Consider the following 22,974-nt stretch of genomic DNA (forward strand, 5'->3'; position numbering starts at 1 on the left):
GTGCTCTGCACCTCTACCCTGCAGAGAGCCCACCCCCACCAGGGCCATCCTGTGACCCTCGGCCTGTAGGAGGACTTCTCCAGAGGCTCCTGCAGGACCAGGGCTGGAGGCTGGAAGCCAACTACCGGGAGCGAGAAAGGCTCCAAAACCACCTCCGCTTCTCCCTCCTCAAAGCGGCGCTGTGCTGGGGACAGGGGCACTGTGGGGACAATGGGCCAGCTGGCCAACTGGGCCCCAAGGTGGGGGTGGGGATGACTTAGCAGGTCTGGCTCAAGCCCCTCATGTCACCGACGGTCTCTCCGTTATCCGAGGCCACGTCTTACCGATCTTTGGGGATCTGCTGAGTCTGGATCCCAGGTGAATGGATGAAGGAAGGACAGAGCCCTGTCATCTTCACAAACACGGGAAAGGGACTGTGGGGACTGCCCAGCTCAGATGTGGTTCTGAGCAGGCTGATGACCACCTGAGGTCACATAGCGGGCAGCCGCCCACTGAGCCCACCCTTGGAATCTGCACCACGACCAAGGGGAAAAAATAAGGTGGGAGCTTTATTTAATATTAAAATGGAGGAGGGGTGGTCAGCTTCACTTGGTGATGGTATTCCTGCAGAGAAGAGAGGGGTGAGGCTGAAATGGACGTTCTACCTGTGTGTACCCTCCCACATGCCCTCCCCCCAGGTGTGCCCTCCCCTTGTATGCTAGTTCCTGGATGCCTACCTCTGATGTGTGTCCTCCATGGTATGCCCACCCCTTGTGGTGCCCTACTGGGTGGGCCCATCCTACCAGCCAGGCCCTCCTGGGTAGGTCCACCCCATCAACCTGGCTCTCCTGGGTATGCCTTCCCCTTGTATACTGGCTCCTGGATACCCACCCTCACATGTCCTCCTAGGTGTGCCCGCCCCTTGCCCCTGTGCTTTCCTGGGTGGGCCCACCCTATGAGCACGGCCCTCCTGGGTGGGCCCACCATGTCAGCCTGGCCCTCCTGACACTCACGCGTTCATGCTCTTGCCGCTGCCGCTAAGCACAATATATGGGGTCTTCTGAGCCTTCTGCTTCTCCTGCAGTAGGGCCACAGTGCCCAAGGGCGTGTCGCTTGAGCTCATCTTCTTCAAGAGCTGGGGGGGCAGGGCAGTCAGCGTCAGAGGTCAGTGGTCCCCACATGTACCCCCCTCTGCCCCAGCAGGCCACTCACCGCCTCCTCATCCAGCTTCTTCATGCGCCGCTCTGTCTTCATCTTGCCTGAGCCCTTCCCGTGGAAGCGGTGGGACAGCTGTCGGAATGCCTGGGAGGGAACACAAGGACAAGAGCCTCAGAGCCACCCTGCGGCGGGAGCCCCCATGAGGAGCATCCTAGCAGGATGGGAGTGAATCAGATCACCAGCCCAGTGCTGAGTCCACAGGGACAGGAGGGAGCGGCAGAGATGGGGAGACCGCGGGGAGTGCCAAGGTGGGGGCATCTGAGATTGGAGTGTGGCTGCTATAAGGAGGGGGGCCAAGACTACACTGGGGCTGCAGAAGTAGAAACCGCTGTGCAAAGACCTGACGGTGTGAGACGCTGGGAGAGCATGGGGTGGGGAGGACAACAGGGAGGCCAGGAAGGGTTGGGGCCAGGCTTCGAGGGCTGAAGATCAGAGGAAGGGCCTGCTCTGCTGACAGAATGGGGGCCTGGCAGCAGGAAAGCCCTCAAGGAGCGGGATGCTCTGAGGGGTTGAGGGGTGGTGGAGACTTTGGTTGGGCCTCCATGCACCGGCCTTTGCTCACCTCCTTGGGCGTGAGCTTCCGACCCGTCTCGTCCACGTACTCAATCTTGACGTCAGGCTTGTAGCCATCTTTCTCTTTGAAGTCCTGGGTGAAGCCGCGGTATTCCTCACGCCGGCTGTACTTGTCATCGATGGCCCTGCCCGAGACACCAAGGCCTCAGTGGCACTGCCCATGCCATCCGAGCACCCAGAGGCCTGCGCAGCCTCGGCACCGTGACCACATGCCCTACACTCACATCTTGTCCTCGATGCAGTACACTGCTGAGGGCAGGGACTTGTTGGGCGCCTTCACTCGGGCCACCTTCTGCACCGTGGTCTCCAGCAGCCCTGGGAACGGAGGGGCTATGAGTCCACAAACTGCCCACCACCCCAACAGGCCCTCCAGGGAGGTAGGCTTGGCACCCTGACCCTCCCAAGGCCCATGTCATATGGTGGACAATGGGGACCCAACCAGCTATGTGGGACAAAGTGTAGGCCTCAGGGCCATTTTACAGACATAGAACCAAGACGAAAAAATTGTTGACCTGCTAAAGGGATCCAGCTAAGTGCAGAGCAAGGAACCCAAGATCAAGGTCTCTCTGACCAACGACAGGGTTTTCACCTGCTTTTACTCCGTCCCCAAGAAGCCACTGGGCCCACCAGGACAAGGGTGCTCTACGGTACGTGTGAGCAAAGGCTGAAGACGTGAGTGAGGCCAGGCAGAAAGCAGTTACTGTGGAGATGTCAGGGTGCACGCAGAGGAGGCCTGTGGGGCTCCAGGTAGTGGGATCTGGCCTCAGAGCGAGAGAAAGCGGCAGTGCAGAGGGCAGGAAGGTGCACCCTCACCTGCGGGGGCTGCCTAGTCACCCCTTGGCACCTGGGCCCCGTGGCCATGCTAACCACCTACCTTTGTTCTGACACAAGAGCAGGGCGGCCGCCAGCCCTCTGTTCACAATGGGCTCCTCGTCCAGGATGGTGGTGGAGGCGGCAGAGAACTGGAGGGGGGGGGCAAGGAGGGGCGGTGAGCAGCTCTTCTCAGTCACTCCCCCCACCATCCTCCACAAGGACCCTGTGAGGTCCACACACCCATTTTACAGGAGAGCAAACTGAAGCTCTGAGACAGTAACTTGCCCAGGATGTGAAGGGGGAAGCCGAGCTTGGAACCCAGGAGGCCCATCGCCAGCCCTCGCCCCGTCCTCCCTGCCGCCCGACCCGCACTCCTCACATCCTGATGATGCTTCTCCTCATCCAGGTTGACGGTGCTCCAGCCGATATTCTCCTCCCCGTCAGACTCAGAGCCGCCATTGGCTGAGCGCTCCTCATCCCGCTCGAAGTCCTGGAGACAGCGGACAGGTCAGCCTGGCACCTGGGCCACAACCCGCCTGCAACCCGAGTGCTGAGCTCCCACTGGGGACCCACCATGAGCTCCTCCTGCTCCTCCCGGTTGCCGGCCAGCCCGTAGGTGGGGATCTCCCCCAGCGTCCGGCAGAACTCCGACGTGGCGTTGAACACGATGGCCCCCTTCCGCTCGGGGTCCTCGTCCTCCTCCCAGCCCCGCTGCCGCGTCTCCAGCTTCTTCACAATCTCGACCACCTGGGGGAAGGAGCGGCTGTGGGCAAGCCCAGAAGCCTCTGGGGTGAGGCCATCGAGACCAGGCACCCAAGCTTCCTCCCTGGTGGCAGCCGGACAAGGCACTGCCAGGCAACCACCCCTCGCCCCCCTCCAGTCCATTCTCACACTGCATCTGACCCCCCCACCCTGATTCCTCTGCTCTACCACCATCCATGGCTCCCTACTGTTCAAGTATCTAAAATCCCAGTGGCCCTCCAGGACCAGGCCCTGCCAGCCTCTCCACACCTCTTCACCCATGGCCCCCCCACCTCCAGGTCCCTGGAGGATCTGGCTCTCATGCTGCCCTCCCCAACCTGGTCTTCACCTATCACCTCTTCTCCACGGCCAGACCTGTTTAAACCCATCCCTGAGGCTACAGGACGGTCACCTCTACCTTCCCACAGCCTGTCTTCTCGAAGCTTCCACTGAGAAAGTGCAAGCTAGGAGAAGAGCATCTAGCACCAAACTCATCCCCACACATCCACCCTTCTGCCCCTCTCCTGTCACAACAGAAGCACCCCACCCTCCACCTCGGCCCCTCTAAAATTCTTGACACGTCCCCCCGCAACCACCCTGCCACTCTGATTTCAGCTGCATTGTCCTCGTCGATGTGCAAGTCAAGAGCCATAATCTCCCAGCAGAAACAGTCTTTGGTCAACTGTCTCCTTTGCCACAAAATCAGAACAGCATGGCAGGAAGTCACTAGCACTGAAGATCGAGATCCGGCATTCTGAATCCTGATCAAAACAGGGACACGCAGACAAGAACTTCAAATCCGTATGGGCCCTAGGCTTTCTGAACTGTGGAGGCTGGGTGAACTCTTAGAATTACTGCTGAGATCGTTAAACCACTGTCTCCTCACAACTTTTTACAAACACAGTTTAGCCTAACTCCACCCACTGCCGCTGAGCCGGAACCGACAGAGCTGACCCTCCACAGGTTTCCAAGGCTGCAGATCGCACGCGAGCAAACGGCTCTTCGTACTTTTTCAAGGCTGCTGGGGGATTTGAACAGCCAGAGAGAGGTGTGGTGAAAAAGGTCTGCCCCGAGCGGTGACAACAGCATCTCAAAAGATTAGATAGGAAACTTGAGGGGCAGTGAGTTTACATTAATAGAGGTACAATCCAGAAAAGTAAAGAGACAATACAGGACAACTTGAAAAACGTTATCAACTGTTAAACCCCACGTCTTACTGTTAGGTGCCATCGAGTTTGACTCATAGCAACCCTGTAAACAACAGATCTCAACCCTGCCTCTCCTGTGCCAGCCTCATCATCTCTGCCACACGCACACCCACCTAAACGGCAACACAGGACTGACAAACTAGTCTGCGCGTTGCTGTGCACATATGCAACAACAACACGGAACAAACCAAGGAGCCCTCCCACGGGCTGCTCCAGGACTGCCCCCCAGTGGCTGGCAGGTTGTGGGCACACAGTACCTGTCCGCTCTCTCTCTGACCTCACGCTCCGGGATGCCATGAGCAAGCCCCTCAATTCCTCATCTTCTACTTACAAGATCGAGAAGACAGCTGTGAGCCTTACATTTCGGAACCATCTGAGAGCTCCCTATGTGTCTGGCGCAGCCCTTACTGGGAGTGCAGTGATTTAAAGATTACTTCTACCCTCACCGGGGAGATGCTGCTGTTGTTAGGCAAAGCTCAGTCAGTGACAACTCCCAGCGACCCTATGAACAATGATCTAAACCCTGCCCTCTCCCGTGCCATCCTCACCGTCCCTGATACACTCCAGCTCCCCGCTACAGTCCATGCTGGTCCATCTCACTGAGGGTCTTCCTCTCTTTCGCTGACCCTCCACCTTCCCAAACCTTTTCCCAAAGACTGCTCCCTCCTAACAACATGCTCCAAGTATGTGAGACAATGCAAGAGACAAGTCTGGACCGTCAGCGACAGGCAGGCATGTGACGTGCAAGGACACTACGACTCATGCTGTCCTCGTGTAAGGGAGTGGTCACAGTGCACCCCCATCAGTTGAAGCTCTGTGGAACTGCACAACACAGAGACCATAAGGCACTGGGGCCCTAGTTTATAATAACAAAGTAACAGGGCAGCTCATCAACTGTGACAGACACAATGGTGCAAAGAACCACATGCAGGGGGAAGGGGGGGGGAAGCCCCTGGGCAATGTCACAAACCTGAAACTGCCCTGTACTGCAGCCCACTGCCCTGCCCCGTCCTCACAGGGCAGGGATGCTGGGAACCGCTCCTGCTTTGACACCCCTACCCTTCTGAGGGGAACGTTTCAGTGTGGTTGGCATGAAGTTTCTAATTCAGCCATTAGCTGAACTGCTGAAAGGGCCAATTTGTCTCTCTTTCAACAATTCATACACATTCTGTCTCAAGATACTAGTCATAATCCCCTCGATGTGACCGCATAACTTACTGCTTCCCTGGCTGCCCTGTTCATCTGCCCATCTTTTGTGCCCCTTCCTGTCCTCTGACTTTTGTTTTTAAACAAGTTCTGGTCTTTGGGTCTTACATGGGTGACTATTCTAAACTCTCCTTCCATTTTTATCATTGTCGTTCTGTACTGTCAAGTGAGACCCAACCCCATAGAACATCGCACGGGAGAACGCCCATCCTCCCGCTGAACGGCTGGGACAGTCAAATCTCATGCCACTGGGACTGCAGCGCGGCTTCTTAGCACTAAGCCACCAGAGCTCCTCGTATTACCGACATTTGAGTTTTTCATGAACTATATTACAAACACTAAAAGGGTTTCCCTCTTACACACACGTATCTTTCCCTCCCAAACAGTAAAAACACAGCCATACACCCGATACCTGGCTAAGAACGGCAGGACCACCTGTCCGGCACCCACTGCCGTGGCTCCCTGTTCTCCCTGTCATCGTACTGCCCAAGGATCTAGCCAGGACACTGCATTTCTGCACTGCATGGTTCTTAAAACATTACACTACCTGAACCACAAGAAAGGATTCTGCTTTTTCTCAATCCATTCAATTGTGGTTGGACATCTGAGCAATTTCCACCTTCTTGTGATCGTGAATAATAATTCTATGAACACTGGTGTCTACATCTCTGTTTGTAGCTCAGCTCTCATTTCCTTGGGATCTATTCCTAGTCGTGGAATAGCTGGGTCATATGAAATTTCTACGTTCAGCTTTTTGAGGAAACAACAAACTGCCTTCCAGAGTGGTTCTATTCTTTTACAATCCCACCAACAGTGTATGACAGTCCTCTTTCTGCATCTTCGGCAACATTAATTGCTTGCTGTCCTGTTAAACTCTGCCACCACTACTGGAGTGAGATGGTGTCTTACTGTGGTTAATTTGCATCTCTCTCACTGCGAATGATTTTGAGCATTTCTTCATGTGTCTCTTGGCCATCTGAATGTCTTCCTTTGTGAAAAACCTTTCCATGTCTTTTGCCCATTTTCTGTTATCAGTCTTTTTCTTGTGGAGGCCCTGCTGTTGTTGTCACATGCCATCGAACTGCTTATAACACATAATGACCCTATGTACAATAGCCCTGAAACCTCCTCTATCCTGTGCCAACTTTACTGTCTCTGACACACCTACCCTCATTATCCCAGTCACTGAGTCAATCCATGTCATCGAGGGTCTTCCTCTCTCCTTCCACCCTTCCAAGCATGATGTCCCTCTCCAAGGACTAGTCCCTACTTGCAATATGCCCAAATGACGTCCAACGAAGCCTCAGGATCCTTGCTTCCAAGAAGCAGCCTGTTTTCACCCTAAGATGAACCTGTTTATTCTCCTAGCAGTCCATGGTATATCCAGCCGTCTTCTCCAGCACCACAGCTCAAAGGCATCAATTCTTCTCCTCTATCCCTGGTCATTGTCTAGCTCTCTGATGCACAGCAAGCAATTGCAAAAACTATGGCCTAGATCAGGCACACCTTAGTCTCCAGACTGACATCGTTACTATTCAGTACTCCAGAGAGATTCCTGACAGCCAACTTTCCAAATGCAATTCGTCTCTTGATTTCCTGGCTGCTGGTACCAAGAGTGTTGACTGTGGAGCCAAGCAACTAAAGCTGTTAACAATCTCTTCACCATCCATGCTGATGCTGCCAATCGGCTCAGAGGTGAGAATCTTTGTTTTCTTGATGATGAGCTTCAATCCATATTGAAGGCTACAGTCCTTGACCTTCTGCAGCAAATGCCTCAGGTCTTCCTCAGCTTCAGCAAGCAAGGTTGTGTCATCTGCATAACACAGGTTGTTGATGAGTCTTCCTTCAATCCTCATGCCACACTCGTCCTCATATAGACAAGCCTCCCAGATGATCTTTTTTGCATAAAGATTGAAAATGTATGGAGACAGGATACATCCCTGGCATATACTTTTCTCAATTTTGAACCATGCAATATCTCCTTGCTCTCTTCTAAAGACTGCCTCCTGGTCCCAGTATAGGTTTCACACAAGCATAATCAAGTGTTCTGGGATTCCCGTTCTTCTCAGAGTCAGCCACAGTTTATTGTGATCCACACAAACGCCTTTGCAAAGTCAATGAAATACAGGTAGACATTCCTCTGGGACTCTCTGCTTTCAGCCAAAATCCATCTAACATCAGCTACAATATCCTTAGTACCATGGCCTCTTCTAAATGCAGCTTGCACATCTGGAAGTTCTCTCCTGATGTACTGCTCCAGTCATTTTTGGATAATTTTCAGCAGCATCTTACTTGCATGAGAAATTAATGATATTGTTCAATAATTTCCCTGTAGTATTCTGTAAACTTCTGTTATGAGATTTTTGTCTGAGATGGTACTGCCAAATATTTTTTCCCAGTCAGTAGGTTTTCTTTTCACTCTGTTGGAAAACGTTTTTGATGCACTCTGGGATTTAATCTTTAGAAGGTCCCATTCATCATTTTTATTCTCTTTCTTGGTTGTGTATTTCTAGCTGTATTTGTCATCCTCTTTATACCATACAGAAGCAGGAGTGGCAGCCACTTCCTAAACAACATGCCTCTGGAAACTATGAACTTTGATAAATGGTTACAGTAACAGAAAAGGTTCAGGCCTTTTGTTCATAGAGTAGCTCATGAGTCATGCTCAGCTCCAAGGTAATCAACAACAACAGGCCTTCTAAGCTGGGTCCCACTTTGTCTCTTATGATCTTTATGGTATTTTTACCCCTAGGTTTCTGATCCACTTTGAGTTTATTTTTTGTGTCTAGTGAGAGGTGTGGATCCTGCTTCAGCTTTCTGCAGGTAGCAGTCTAGTTCTGCCAGCAACATCTGTGGTTTTGTTTTGGTTTTTTTTCCACATTTCTTTTTATTTCTTTTTTTAATTTGCCAGCACCATTTGTTGAAGAGGTTATAATATTCTTTGTGGAGTGCCAGATGATCGCAGACACATGGGTTAATTTCTGGGTTCTTTATTCTGTTCCATTGGTCTACATGTCTGTCACTTTACCAGTACCATGCTGTTTTGGTTATTACAGCTGCAGAGTAGGTTTTGAGTTCAGGGAGTCCTATGTCTCCCACTTCATTCTTGTTTTTCAGAAGTACTTTGCTCATTCAACGTCCCCTTCCTCTCCAAAATAAATGTGCCAACTCTTTTTTCTATTTCTTTGAAAAATGAATTTGGTATCGGCGTTGCATTAAACATGTATATTGCTTCTGGTAGGATTGTCACTTTTACTATATTGAGCCTTCCTATCCATGAACAGAAAACATTTTTAATTTATTGAGGTCTTTTATTGTTTCTCACAGAAGTATTCCATAGTTTTCTTTGTTAAGTATTCCATAGTTTTGTTAAGTCTTTTGTGTTTCCAGTTAGGTTTATTCCTAAGTATCTCAATTTGGCTATTTTAAGTGGTATTGCTTTCTTGGTTTCCTTCTTTCTTTGTTACTGTAGAGGAAACCCACTGACTTTTGTATATTGATCTTGTATCCTGCCACTCCATTCAATTGGTCTACTAGCTCTAACAGGTTTTATGTTGAGTCCTTGGGGTTTTCTGTGTGCACTATCATACCATCTGCATCGTGACAGTTTCACCATCTCCCTGCTCACCTGGATGCCTCTTATTTCCGTCTCTTGCCATATTGTCCTAGCAAGTTCTATTCACTCTTGTGATTTTCTTTGTGGCTTATGTTTTGGGGTTTTAAAAAATCTCTTCAGTATTATTTTATGTCTCCCTATTAAAAAATATATTTACTAAAGAGGCAAGCAAAAGATACCACAAAAAACAGGGCAGGGAGTGGGGGATACATAGGAACACAAGGCTTCCCCTGGTCTCTCAGACATGGTTTATGTATCATAGATCTTAATATTTTTCTATCACAAACATAAAACCTAACTTAAGTATGGGCAAAGGACTTGAGAATTTCACCAAAGAAGAAAAATAAGTGGCCAACTAGCACATAATGTCCCTTTCTAAGGAACAGCATGCCGTTCTAGCAACATGCCCAATGTATATGAGAGAAAGCTTCATCATCTCTGCTTCCAGGAAACATTTTGGCTGCACTTTTCCCAAGACATAACTGTCTATTCTTTTGGCAGTCCAAGGAATATTAAGTACTCTTCTCCAACATCCCAACTCAAAGGCATCAATTCTTCTTCTTTCATGCTTATTCACTGTTCAGCTCTCAGATGCAGAGTAAGTGACTGAGAAAACCATGGCCTGAATTAGGTGCACCTGAGTCTTCAAGCTAACTTCATTCAATGCAATTCACCTCCTAATCGCGTGACTGCTGCTACCAATGGCGCTGACTGTGGGTCCAAGTAAGATGAAATAGTTGACAATTCCAATCTTTTCTCTATCTATCATGATTTTGTTTATTGGTCCAGTACTGAGGATTTTGATCTTCTAGATTTTGAAATGCAATCCATATTGAAGGCTGTAGTCTTTGATCTTCTGCAGCAATCATTTCAAGTCCTCTTTACTTTCAGCAAGTAAGGTTGTGTCATTTGCATTACAAAGTCTGATGAGTTTTCCTCTAATCCTGATGCCACATTTTTCTTCAGAGTCCAGCTTCTCAAATCATTTGCTCTGTATACAGACTGAATAGCTATGTAGAAAGGATACAACCATGATGCATACCTTTCCTTATTTTAAATCATGTGGTATCCTCTTGCTCTGTTCAGACAACAGCTTAATTAGTGTTCTGGGTTTCCCATTCCCCTCAATATTAGCCATAATTTGTTCTGATCCACACAATTAAATGCCTTTGCATCGTCAATTAAGCAAAACCAGACATTCTTATGGCATTCTCTGCTTTCAGCCAGAATCCATATGACATCATTAATAATATCCCTGGTGCCATGACCTCTTCTAAATCCAGCTTAAATATGTGGCAATTCTCTGTTAATGCAGAACCATTCCTACTAGGATGGCTATTATTAAAACACAACACTAAAGACACATACAGAGCCATTTTAGGAAATAGCATATGACTGAGAACCAATGGTAATAAAGGAAGAAGTTCAACCTGTTCTTAAGGAATTGGCAAACAATAAGGCCCCAGGAATTGATGGAACACCAACTGACATTTTTCAACAAACAAATGCAGGCCTGGATGTGCTTACCAGATTGTGTACCTGACCAAATGACTGAAAGAGATCCATCTTTATTCCCATTCCCAAAAAAGGTGATCGAGCAGAACATGGAAATTATCAAACAATGTCATTGATATCACACACAAGCAAAATTTTGCTGAAGATTATCCAAAGATGACTAAAAAAGTAAATCAACAGAAAACTGCGAGAAGTACAAATTAGGTTTAGAAGTGGCTGTGGCACTTAGGAGTATCCTTTATGCTGATGCTGGATATACCCTGGCTGAGAGCAGAAAACCAGAAGGAAGTCTGGGAGTTCCTCAAAGAGTTGAACACAATTCCCAAAGTCCTAGTTGTAATGGAGCCAATTCCAACGCCTAGTGACCCTATGGACAAAAGATCGGAAACTGACCCTCTCCTTAACCTTCCCCATGCCATTCTCACATTACCATACTCAACTGCAAACACTGCAACAATCCACCCCACCGACTGTCTTCCTCTCTTTCTCTAATTCTCACTTTTCTGAAACATGGTGCCTTTTTTCAAGGTCTGGCCCTTCCCAACAACATGACTAAAGGATATGAAACAGTTTCATCATTCTGGCCTCCAAAGAATTTCTCCAAGACAGATTTCTTCTCCAGCAACCCAGGTATAATCAATGTTCATCACAGGCATAACCACAAATTAAATGTTATCAATTCTTCAGTCTTTCTTATTCACTGTACAGTGCTCATGTGTAAAACAAGCAATAAGTAATAATACTACGGCTTGGGGCAGATGCATATTAGTCTTTAAAGTGACATCCTTGTTCTTTAGCACTTTAAAGAGGTTCTTAAAAAAATAGGTTTCATAGCCCAATGAGGCAATAAAATTCACTGATTGCCAAAAAAAAAGGTTCTTAAAGATGACAGTAGATCTAGCCAATGCAAGACATCTTTTGTTCTACTGACTGCTGCTACCATGCTGTTGTTGTGGATGTGTGTTGTCGAGTGGCCATGACTCGTAATGATCCTATGAACAATCCTATGAACTGTCAGGTCTGCTCTGAATCCTGGGCCAAACTCACAGTCTTGGACACATCTGTCCCCATCGCCACAGTCACTGTGTCAATCTATCTCATCCAAGGTCTTCCTCTTCGGCACTGACCCTCCACTCACCTAAGTATGATGTGCTCCAAGCACTGGCCCCTCCTAACAACATGCCCAAAGTATGTGAGACAGAGATTCAAAATCCTTGCCTCCAAGGAACAACCTGGTTCACCCTCTCCAGGACAGATCTGTTTGCTCTCTTGGCTATTCATGGTATGTCCAATACTATTCTCCAGAATCAATACTCAATGGCATCAATTCTTCTTCTATCATCCTTATTCACTGTCCAGCTCCCAGATGAAAACCAGGTGACTGGAAAGAACCGTAGCTTCAATCAGGCACACCTTGGTCTCTAGACTGCTATCATTGCTCTTTAGCACCTTGGAGAGGTCCTTGAAAGTTCATTTTCCCCAAAGGAACTCATCTTTTGATTCCTGACTGTTGGTGCCAAGGGTGTTGATTATGAATCCAAGCAAGATGCAGTCATTAACAACTTCAATCTTTTCTCCATCTACTATGATGCTGCCTCTTGGCCTGGTGGTAAGGATTTTTGTTTTCTTCAAGTTGAGATGCAATCTATACTGAAGAATGTAGTCCTTAACCTTCTACAGCAAATACTTCAAGTCCTCTTCACTTTCAGCAAGTAAGGTTGTGTCATCTGCATAACTTAGGCTGTTGATGAGTATTCCTTCAATCCTGATGCCATGTTCTTAATAAAGCCTAACCTTTCGAATGATCTGTTCTGCATATAGACTAAAAAAGTACAAAGAAAGTATACATCCGTGATGCACTCCTTTCTTAATTTTGAACTACAACAGCTTGTTGGTCTGGGTCCAAGTTTCACATGATCCAAATCAAGTATTGTGGGATTTCCATTCTTCTCAATGTTGCCATAATCTGTTGTGGTCAGCACAGTCAAAAGCCTCTTTCATAGTTAATAAAACACAAACAGACATCTTTCTGGTACTGTCTGCTTTCAGCCAAGATCCATCTGACATCAGCAATATTTCTAGTGCCACAGCCACTTATTTCTGGATAATCTTCAGCAAGATTTTGCTTGTGTGTAATATCTGCAATACTGTTTGATATTTTCTACAGTCTGCTGGATCACCCACCTTTTTTTGGGAATGGGAATAAGTAAGGATCTCTTCTAGTCAGTTGGCCAAGCAGCTGTGCTCTATTTCTTAGTACAACCTGGTGAACACATCAAGGACTGCCTTTGTTGAAAAATGTCAACTGGTATTCCATGAATTCCTGGGGCCTTATTTTTTTGCCAATTCCTTCAGAGCAGCTTGAACTTCTTCCTTTATCACCATTGGTTCTTGATCATATGCTACTTCCTGAAATGGTTCTGTGTTAGAGAATTCTTTTTGGTACAGTTCCTCCATGTACTCCTTCCATCTTCTTTTGCGGCTTCCTGGATCATTCAAGATTCTGCCCATGACATCTTTCAGTATTTCAACTTGTTGTTTTGTTGTGTACTGTAGAGTTGAACCAACTCATAGTTGACCCTCCGGTGGGTTTTCAGAGACAGTAAATTGCACAGGAGGAGACCACCCATCCTTCTCTCATGGAGAAGGATCAGCTATGGGTCGGTTCCAACTTGATGGGATACAACAACACTATGATGCTCTGTGGTCTGTGAGCTATCGCAGTGGATTTCAGGCCCAGAGCAGTACTGGTGTAGGAAAGAGTAGAAAGAGTTGTAGAAGTGGAGTGTGGGGGACATGTCTGACTTCATGGGCACTGGTTTTGTGTGTTGGATGTTAAGGGGCACAGTTCCCTCTTGTAGAGTTCAGATATGGCTGTTCCCACATGGCCCTTGTTGCTTTTATAGGTTGGTAGTGAAACTCCCCACTGGCTATGCCACCAGATGAATTAATAATATATATTCTATCTACACAATAGAATATTATCATAAGTCAAAATCAAATCTACTGTCATTGAACAAACTTTCGTCTGAGGGACCTTCTGCTGTCTTCTGAGGCTGTAAATCTTCACAGTGGGGGTAGGGTATAGGCGGGCAGACAGCAGATGACACTGTCCATCTCTCTCCCAGGGAGTCACCCACAGAGATGAACCAACCTTTTATTTAGCCGTCTGCTGCATAACCAAGAGCTCCTAAACGGAACATTCAAAATTCTCAAACTTGCTGCCAAGGAGTCAAATCAGACTCACAGCAGACTCTCCACTGAGTGTCTGAGGCTGTAAACCTTTCTTCCACTGCTGGTAGTTCTGAACCACCAGCTAGGTGCGGCCTCTGAATGAGCAGCACAACTTGCTATTGTCTAAGCAACGAGAGCTCCCAAAACAATGTTACTCAATCAAGGAAATGAAAGAGACTCTGATGCACGTTAGGACGTGGATGAACACTGAAAAGGTTAAAACTAAGTGAGTCAGGCCTGACATGTTACGCCAATGGGTACATCATCTCTCCAGCCACTTCGTGGCCACATGGCCCTTCACCTGTGGGCTCTCCTGAAAGCCCAGCTGCCCCTGCTGCCTTCACCTCCCTTAGTCTTCTCAAAAACAGGCTGTGCATCTTCCTCTCACAGCCGCAGGACCTAAGAGAACAGGTGAGGGCAGCATCCTCTTTCCTGTCAACTCTACAGCATTTTCCCTCCTTCCCCTTCCAGCAAGAACCTGAGCCCCCATCTAAGTCAAGCCGCCTGCCAACATGACTCATCATTCCATCATGGTGGTGGTGTTGTTACGTTACCACTGAGCTGGAACCAAGCCAGAGCTGATCCTCAGTGGGTTTTCAGACGCAGTAAATCACATGGAAGGAGACTGTCCACCTTTCTCCTGCACAGGAGCTGGTGGATTTGAACTATGTGCCTTTGGGTTGGCAGTGCAACTCCTTACCAGTAAACCACCAGAGCTCCCTATTCCATCACATTTCCAGCTTCCTTCTCTCCCCTCAAGCTTTCAGCACTCACTCAGACTTCCTCCCGGTCCCTGACTGTCTTCGTTCTTTGTGACTTTATCCAAATAATCATGCAAAGGGTCACACCTGGGTGCCTGGCACCATCAACTACCACTCCTGCTTCTAAATCCACCATGGCCTATCTCTCAGCTCACTCAGTCTCTTAACCTCAACGCAACCCTTCTTGGAGCTCTTTAAGATTGAGACAATTCTCACACTGACCAGCCCTCTCCCGCCTGGCCTCTTCCCACCTGGCGTGGACTCCATGGGATTTGCTGGGTAGACAACAGCCTCCCTCTGAAACACTTTCTCGCCTTATACCTACAGTCATCACAACGACTCACTCACTCACTTGGTAGGTGACACCTGAGCGGCTAGTAATTATGCCAGAAATCCAGAAGTAGGTTGCTGGGTCTTTAAATTCAGGATCATTTTTCTCAGCGTTTCCCTAAGAGAGTGTCCTTACATCTAGAGATGCCGGCTGAAGGGGGCGAGGATGAACTGTCACCTTGTCTCAGCGCTTGCCCTCTCTCCTTGTGCGTACTCTCTTTACCACAAACTGCTTGAAAGTAAGCTGCAGATGTAAGAATTCATCCCCCATACACTGCCTAAGGAAATCTCCTATGTACTGTAGAAAATCAAGCCCATAAAATAAATTTTCTTAATTATTCCATTGTGACTCTCCTCAAAACCTCCTTCTGTTCGCTGGGCCTGCTGCTTAAAAGCAGCTCCTTAACAGGATCCTGCCTCTACTGTTCCCCACTCGGGGTTCTCTGCTACAGCGTCATCTCTCGAATCCTGCTGCCTTCCAGGTGGCAGTGTGGAGCAGACAGGGTGGCCTCCTCAGGCTATTCAATCCCAGCTCCTCCACTTTTCAGTCACATAACCTTGGGCAACTTGCCTAAGGTGTCTATGGCTGAGTTTCTTCACCTGGAATGTGAGGAACAGAACCTTCCTCTTAGGATACTGCTGGATGAATCATGAGACATGCAGTGTTTTGGCATACTGGTCGCAAGTACTCAGTGAGAAGTTGTGATGCTCACCATCTGAGGCCCCACACAAAAAGGCCCGCCAACAGCACCCTCACTCACATCCGTCCTCTCTGCCCAGCCTTCCTGGGCCTCAAGTACTTGTAGGGTCATGCCCCTGAAGATGCATTTGTGCCTGAAGCCCACCTTCTCTTCCTCCCACTGCCCCTCGTCAAATCTCTGAGAGGCTGGCTTCCTTGTGTAATTCAAGTCTCAGTGCACAGTGGCCCCTGAAACACATATTAACCCCAGGCCTCTTCTCGTACTGTCTTCCAGCTCTCAGCCTACTTCACACTCATGTAAATACCAAACAGACACACAGCACACATAATGCACATAGCTAACCAAAGCGCAAAGGAGTCGGCGGCTTGCAAAACACGTAACGTGCACATTATTGCACGTGGAAGAACAATCACCCTCACCACAAAACAGTACCATAGAACACAATAGTGTTTTCGTGGGTTCACAGCACTATCCCCTTTCCGAAACAAGGGAATCAGAAGCTCTGGTGGCTAAGAGGTAAGAACCTGCACTGCAGTCCCAAAGGCATGTGCTGCTCAAATCCCCCAGCTGCTCGAGGTGAGAAGGATGGGCAATTTCCTCTCGTGTGACTTAACAGCTTTTGAAAACCTGATGGAGGGTAAGCCAACAGCAAACAACAACAAACTAAAAATCAGCCCCTGAGCACAGGGCCCATCTCCACCCGAAGCACCAATGACTCCTAGCCCTGGAACAATGCTTCACTCAAAGTGCACTTACAGAAGGAAAAAGAAACAAAGATCCAACCACTAAATCATCCAAGAGAAACAATGCAAAGTCTAGGACATCCTGGTAACAAGACTGAGCAAACAAAACCCTGATGCAATGTGAGTGCCTACACTGACAAGCAGGGAAGGACTTAAAAGGACCGGTCACCAGACACCGTCATAAAGCTAAGGCCAGTGCTCTCTGTCCAGCCTCCACGACCCCTCACCTTCTCGCCGCTGTCTCGAAGCTGCTGGAGCTGCCGCAGCCGACGGCCCTTCTCCAGCTGTTTCTGCAGCTCCAGTTCCGCCTCATCTTCTTCCAGCACCTCCGGAGACCCAGCACGAGCAAATCCACCCTCCTCTGCAGGAACACAGGGATGCTGCTCAGTCCACCTCCTGCGACCCCTGCTCCCACCCCGCCTTCTGTGGGCCCCTCACCTTCGTCACTGATGTCCATGTTCTCCACACGGGTGTCATCTGACTGGGGGAGCTGAGGCACAGGTTCCTCCTTCTCCCCCTCCTCCAGGGCCTCCTCGTCCACCTCGGGCACTCGGCGCCGCCCGCGGCCCCGCAGTCTGGGAAAGGAGACCATCCCGGTGAGCCCCAGGCACTGGCTGGCCCAGCTTACAGCCCATCTCGGGACCAAGCCTACCTGGAACCAAAGTCCCCATCCTGAGTCTGGTCCCCAAGGGGCAGCAAGTCGTCAGCCCGCACCACCACCTCCTTCTCTTTCTTGCGGATTTTCTTCACTCTCCGCTTGGTTTTTTTAAAGGTCACCTGAGGGGAAGGGAGAAGCATGAGAAGGAAAAGGGACACCGGGCCAGCCCAGCTCCGAGTGAACATGACAGCACTGCCCTGCGCCGGCACCGTACATATGCCAACAACAAAGTGTTGCTGTCCCAGCCTGTGCGACGAGGAAGCTGAGAACTGGCTATGAATCCTGGCCCCTGTGTACCTCTCAGTCCAGTCATTCCACACAAGACAAAACAAAGCCCACTGCTGTGGGTTCCCAGCCCCAGCAGCCCTGAGGGCGGGCAGGACGGCCCCGCTGGGTTTCCTTCTAGAAGAAGATTGCCTCAGCAGCTGGTGGCTTCCAATGACTAACTTCTGGTTTTCAGTCAAATGCCTTCCCACAGCACCACTGTTACATACTGCCCAGACAGAACGGATGCACAGCTGACCACACAAGGTCACCACTTCACTGAATTCTCACCACACTGGTCCTCACTACCACCTCTGAGAGGCACCCGCCACTTCAGACAGGGACTGAGGCTCTCGGCTGAGCACTGGCCCAAGCCCACTGGCCTGCAGCTCGTGCTCATGCCCTCTGCCTCCTCACGACTGCCGCTGACTGCCCGTCCACGAGCATCCCAAGCCTCAGCCGCCCTCCCTGCTTTGTGCATCTTGGCGGCACACGACCCTTGACCCCTGGGGTGGGAGAGGCAGTCCCGACCCAACCGCACAGGTGGGAAGCCCTGGACTCACCATCTCCTCGGGGGTCAGGTACTCGGAGGCTACCCGGGGCCCCACGGTGCTCAGGGACTGGGCCTGCAGCCTCAGCCGGGCCCGGATCTCCTCCAGCTCCCGCTCCCGCAGGTCATCGGCCGTGCCCCCCTGGTCCAGGCGGAAGGAGTGCGGCCGCTCCCCCTCCAGCTCCTCATCGTACTTGGACAAGATGGAGCGGGGCTTCTGCTGCAAGATAAGGAGTTTGGGTTGGGACCCAGTGTGGCTGCTGAAGAGCCGCTGAGCCCCATCTGCTGCTCCCCCGCCCTGACGCGCTGCCGCGTGCCTGTGCCAAGTCGTCCACGCTCTCGTCCTCTGCGTAGGGCAGGTAGTCAGGCTTCTTCTTCCGCAGCTCTACGTTCTTCTCGGCCCGTTCCTTATCCACCATGTTCACGTTCACCAGCACATCCTCCTCCTCCTGCAGCACACCTGGGGCAGGGCGGAGGCTGCTCACACCTGCCCTCACCGGCCACACCTGTACGCTCCCCCGACACCCGTTCTACTCACCCTTGTCCTTGAGGGTGAGGATCACGGTCTCCCCTTCACGGAAGGAGTCGATGGCATGCTCCACAGTGAGGCCCTGCAGGTCTCGGGCGCTGTACAAGTCCTAGGAGGTGGAGGGAGGGCCACCTGGGTCAGGAGTGCCTGTCCGCCCAGACCTGGGGTCCCAGCACCCAGACGGCACAGCCCTGCTGTGCTGCAGCCTCACCTGCCGCCTCTGCCCAAACTCCTCTTCCACCAGAGAGCTGACGCCGAACTCCTGGTCCATCTCCTCCAGCAGCTTGGCCTGTGGGACAGGAAAGGGAAGTGACGCACGGGCCACCCTGAGCATTGGAAAACTCCTGCCGTTTCTTAAAAAAACCTCTGACAAAGGAGATCCCCGGAAGTGCAGCCTCACAGACAAAAGGCTTGGAATCACAGATGACGCCTACCCTCAGGGCAGTCACCACCCTGTGGCCAGCCTCCACCACACCGCGCAGACAGGCCCCACAGGTGTTTGCCCGCCACCTGGACGCCCCAGCATCCTCACCCTCTTTTCTGCCAAGTCCTTCTCCTTCTGGAGCTGCCGGCTCCTCTCGATCCAGGCCGCGGTGTCATCCAGCCACGGGTCGTCCTCTCCCAGGGTCTTGATCTTCCTGAAAGGGGAGGGAAGGGACCTTGAGCAGCCTAGCCCCAACTCCACAGTGCCAGCACTGCAGGACAGTGCCCCCCTACACCTCCCAGCCCAGGTGTGGCCCTCACCCCAGCTTCTGGTTCAGCAGGCGCTTTTCCTTGGCAGCCGCCAGCTTTTCCCGCAGCTCTTCTCGCTGGCGCAAGGCCATGGGGTTGATGACTTCGGCGGTCAGGGGCTCTTCCTTGGTGCCCGCCTCTGGAAGTGGGGCCCAGACGTGAGGCTAGCCTGCCCCAAGGCTGGTGGGGAGAGGGGGAGCCACTCACTCTGCCCCTTCCAGCTCCAGGGCCGGAAGGAGAGGGATGAGGGAGTGAGGCACAAGAATCCCTCCCCTCCTTCTTCCCACATCACTCCACATGGTGGGACCCTCCACACCTTCCAGAGGCTCTCAAAAGAGATTCTGAACAAAACCAATTATGCCCGCCTTTCAGTCCACATCATGCCATGTCACAGCACAGTGACAATGCAGTGATCACACTGACAGGACCAGTGAAGCTCCTCCCGCATGTGTGCTTCACGTTCCACCAAGCAGTGAGAACTCTAGCCTTTAACCCCCTCTCCTCAAAGACCCCTTCTGACAATGACTTCTTTTCTCCTCATCCTAAGCCCCACACTTACCCCTTCTTTTTTTCTTTCTTTTCTTTTTTTTTTGTGTGTGTGTGTGTGAACAGACAGGAGAAATATTTTTAATAGACACTCACCCTTCTTGACTGCATTGACCTCCAACGGTTTCAGCCCCAGCTTCGCCCGGAGTTTACTGAGAACAAGAGACACAGTATTAGAGGTTGTAAGGAAATGGGCCATCACATGCATTTCTCGACTGATGGAGCAAAAAAACGTGGTGGGAATGAGCAGCTCCAAGGCTTTCAAGAAGCAGTGGTTAGTGTCTAGCCACTAAATGCAAGTTTGGAAGTTCAAACCCAGTAGCTCTCCAAATCAGGGAGCATCAGTGGTCTGGCTGGCCGGCCTCCAGCCGTGGGAAGCCACCCTTCAGCCTGGGCTTTAGTCCCCTCTTCCAGCTTTCAAATGGAAGCTGATTCACCTGACCCGTCCCACGCCCAGCAGAACGCTTTAGTGGGCAGAAGCCTCCTGAGTGACTGCCCAGGAAGCCACAGGTCTCTGAGGGAACAGGCAGAAATCCCTGGGGAAAGGACATACTTGGTCTCCTCGATGCTGAGCGATGACGACGAGGCATCTCCTGAGCTGGTTTTGGAACTGGCGGCTGGAACAAGAAGCAGGGCTCAGGAGTGGAGCAAAGACTCAGGAAGCCAGTGCCCTGGTTCCCGCCAAGGGCAGAGCTGAGCCTGCCTCATGAGTCCCTGGCCCTGCAGAGACCCCAGAAATCGGCATCTACTGCAGCCTTCCTCTCAGGCTACCTTTACCTCAACAGCTCTTTCTGCTTGAGTCACAGTCTCTGAGAATCCTGCCCGTTCTCCATTCTTCCTTTCCTGCCCCGGCTCACTGCACCCTCACTTTGCCTTCTCTCCACTTCTGCACAATCTGTCTTCAAGCTGCCCTACCCTCTCTGGCCTTGCTCAGATTGACAAAAATCCAACCTGAACACAGAGGTCAAACGGCACTTTCTCTGTGAATCCCTGTTCAATCACTGATCAGAATGACGCGCTCTCTTGGGCACACCCACTGTCATTTCTGGGTCTCTCCCCGCCAGCAAGCAGGGACTGTGTTGGAAACAAAACTGTGTGCTCTCCTCACACAGTTCATGTCAAAGCACACTGCTCATCAGGGCCTCTGCAGTGGTGGCCTACTCTGTCCCGGACATTGGGGACTTCCTCCACCAAGCTCCCAAATGGCAAGTATCTTCAAACACCATAAAGAGAAGCTATCCAACAGACAGGGGTCCACAGCCAGCAGCCACTACATGCATACTGACCTGCATCCCATCCGCCTCCTCTTTTTATCCCAAGGACTCCCCTTACCACCTGGGCCCTGGATCCCAATCTCTCTGGATTTTCTCCAAGGTCACTAGTGCCCTAATTTTTAAGTCCAAAATGCTTTCCAGCTCCGGAACACTGCTGATGACTCCCTTCTTCTAAAATCACTCTCTTTCTGAGACCCCCCCCCATTGCACAAGACTGCTGGTTTCCTGCCAGCCTGCCTCCTTGGCTACCTGACCTTTTCTCTGGAGCCCCTTCCTCCATTCACCTCCATGCACAGGTATTTCCCAGCTTCTGTTCCTCACAAGGCTTCCTGCCCTAAGTTCCCTCTCAGAGGAATTTACCTGCCACCTGAACACTCATGAATCCCCAGCTCCCCCTCTAGCCCAGACCTGGACCTCGAAGACCCTCAGTGATTGTCACTCCACAAACCAACTTCTCTCACAGCCTGTGTCATCTCCACTGATGGCACCAGCTGCCTAGCTGCTCAAGCCCAAATCCAAACAGCCACGAGATGGACTGACAGTGACCAGAACAATGGAAGCTGCGGGGATGGCGTGGGACTGGATAGGGTTTTGATAGCTGCATATCTGATCACTAATAACAATGCAGTTTCACCATCCTCCTCCAAAAGTTCACCTCGTCCTGTTTTCGTCTCTCCATCCCACTGCCCCCAGGTCTCAAGCTGAAGCCACCATCAGCCTTCACCTGTCCCACCTCAGCCCTCACGTCACTGCCACGGTCCTGCCCACCTACCCCTCAATGCTGTAATTTTTGCAAAACGTCAATCTAAACATCTCACTCCCTATCTCAAGCCCCTGGCTCAATGCCCGAGGGGCAGAATTCACATCTCTTAATCGGACATGTGAGCTCATTCTTGTCCCAATCACTGCCCACGTTACAGCCTCCGCGATGTGCCAACTACCAGGCTTCCCGTTCGTACAGTCATTCACACAACACACCCTGCTGTTAGGTGCCGTCAGCAGATCATTCACAGCGACTCGTGTCTACTGTGGGCAAAAAGCTTCGGAAATGGAGGGAAACAGACTCGCGTGGCCCCAGGAGTAGAGGGGGACTGTATTCAGGCCCTAACGACTGCAGGGAGGCTCTATTAAGCGCTGATGATGAGTCGGGGTGCCCGGGCCGGCACGCAGTGGGACCCCCCGCCCCCGGAGCTGCGCCTCTCACCGGCCTCGTAGCCATCATCGCGCTTCTCCCGCTTCACTCGCCGCTCGGAGGGTTCGGCCTGGCCGCGCTCCCGCCCGTGAGCGCCCCCGCGGGCCTCGCCTTCGGCCCCGCGCCGCCCGCTCCCGCGCTCGCTCCCACGCTCCCGGCTCCGCTTCCTCCGTTCGCCTCCGCTGCTGCCCCCGCCGCTGCTCCGGTGCTTGTGCTTCTTGTGCTCCCGGTGCCGCGGTGGCTGTTCCGTGGCGCCCCCGGTGCCGGTCGCCGCCGTGGTCCCGGCTGCCTCCTTTTCGCCCCGGTGTTTCTTTGACGACCCCATGGCGGCACGTCCACCCCGAGCCCGGCCGCCGCCGAACCCCGACAACGCAAGATGGGAACACTTCCGGGTTACCGGGCTGCCGCGGCTTTGTTGCCGGAAACCAAGAGCGGCTGTTTCCGCCGTTCGCCTTGGAGGTTGCCCCAAAGGCTCATGGGAAGGCCGAAAATGAAGCCCGATGGCGCAGTCGCTTCCGCATCCATCGAAGTGGTGGCTTTGGAGCAGATCTGACTACGCATGCGCCGTTTTGTTCCCTCCTCCCCCCCCCG

At 51.2% G+C, this 22,974-nt stretch overlaps 1 protein-coding gene across 1 annotated transcript; it reads right to left on the bottom strand.

The window, feature by feature from the left end:
* Positions 1–584: 584 nt before the first annotated feature.
* SART1 (squamous cell carcinoma antigen recognized by T cells) lies at positions 585–22,708 on the bottom strand. Its single transcript, XM_006893308.1, has 20 exons — positions 22,396–22,708; positions 20,471–20,534; positions 20,014–20,069; positions 19,384–19,510; positions 19,172–19,277; positions 18,851–18,928; positions 18,649–18,748; positions 18,428–18,570; positions 18,124–18,330; positions 17,291–17,415; positions 17,077–17,213; positions 16,866–16,999; positions 3,157–3,330; positions 2,963–3,073; positions 2,645–2,732; positions 1,995–2,085; positions 1,760–1,895; positions 1,192–1,281; positions 993–1,114; positions 585–603 (listed from the first exon to the last, which is right to left on the bottom strand). The coding sequence occupies exons 1-20, from the start codon at positions 22,706–22,708 to the stop codon at positions 585–587; spliced, it is 2,421 nt and encodes an 806-aa protein (XP_006893370.1).
* Positions 22,709–22,974: the final 266 nt, after the last annotated feature.

This window comes from Elephantulus edwardii, unplaced genomic scaffold (genome assembly GCF_000299155.1).
Source record: "Elephantulus edwardii isolate Elephantulus edwardi_28Jun2011 unplaced genomic scaffold, EleEdw1.0 scaffold00126, whole genome shotgun sequence".
Taxonomy (NCBI): domain Eukaryota; kingdom Metazoa; phylum Chordata; class Mammalia; order Macroscelidea; family Macroscelididae; genus Elephantulus; species Elephantulus edwardii.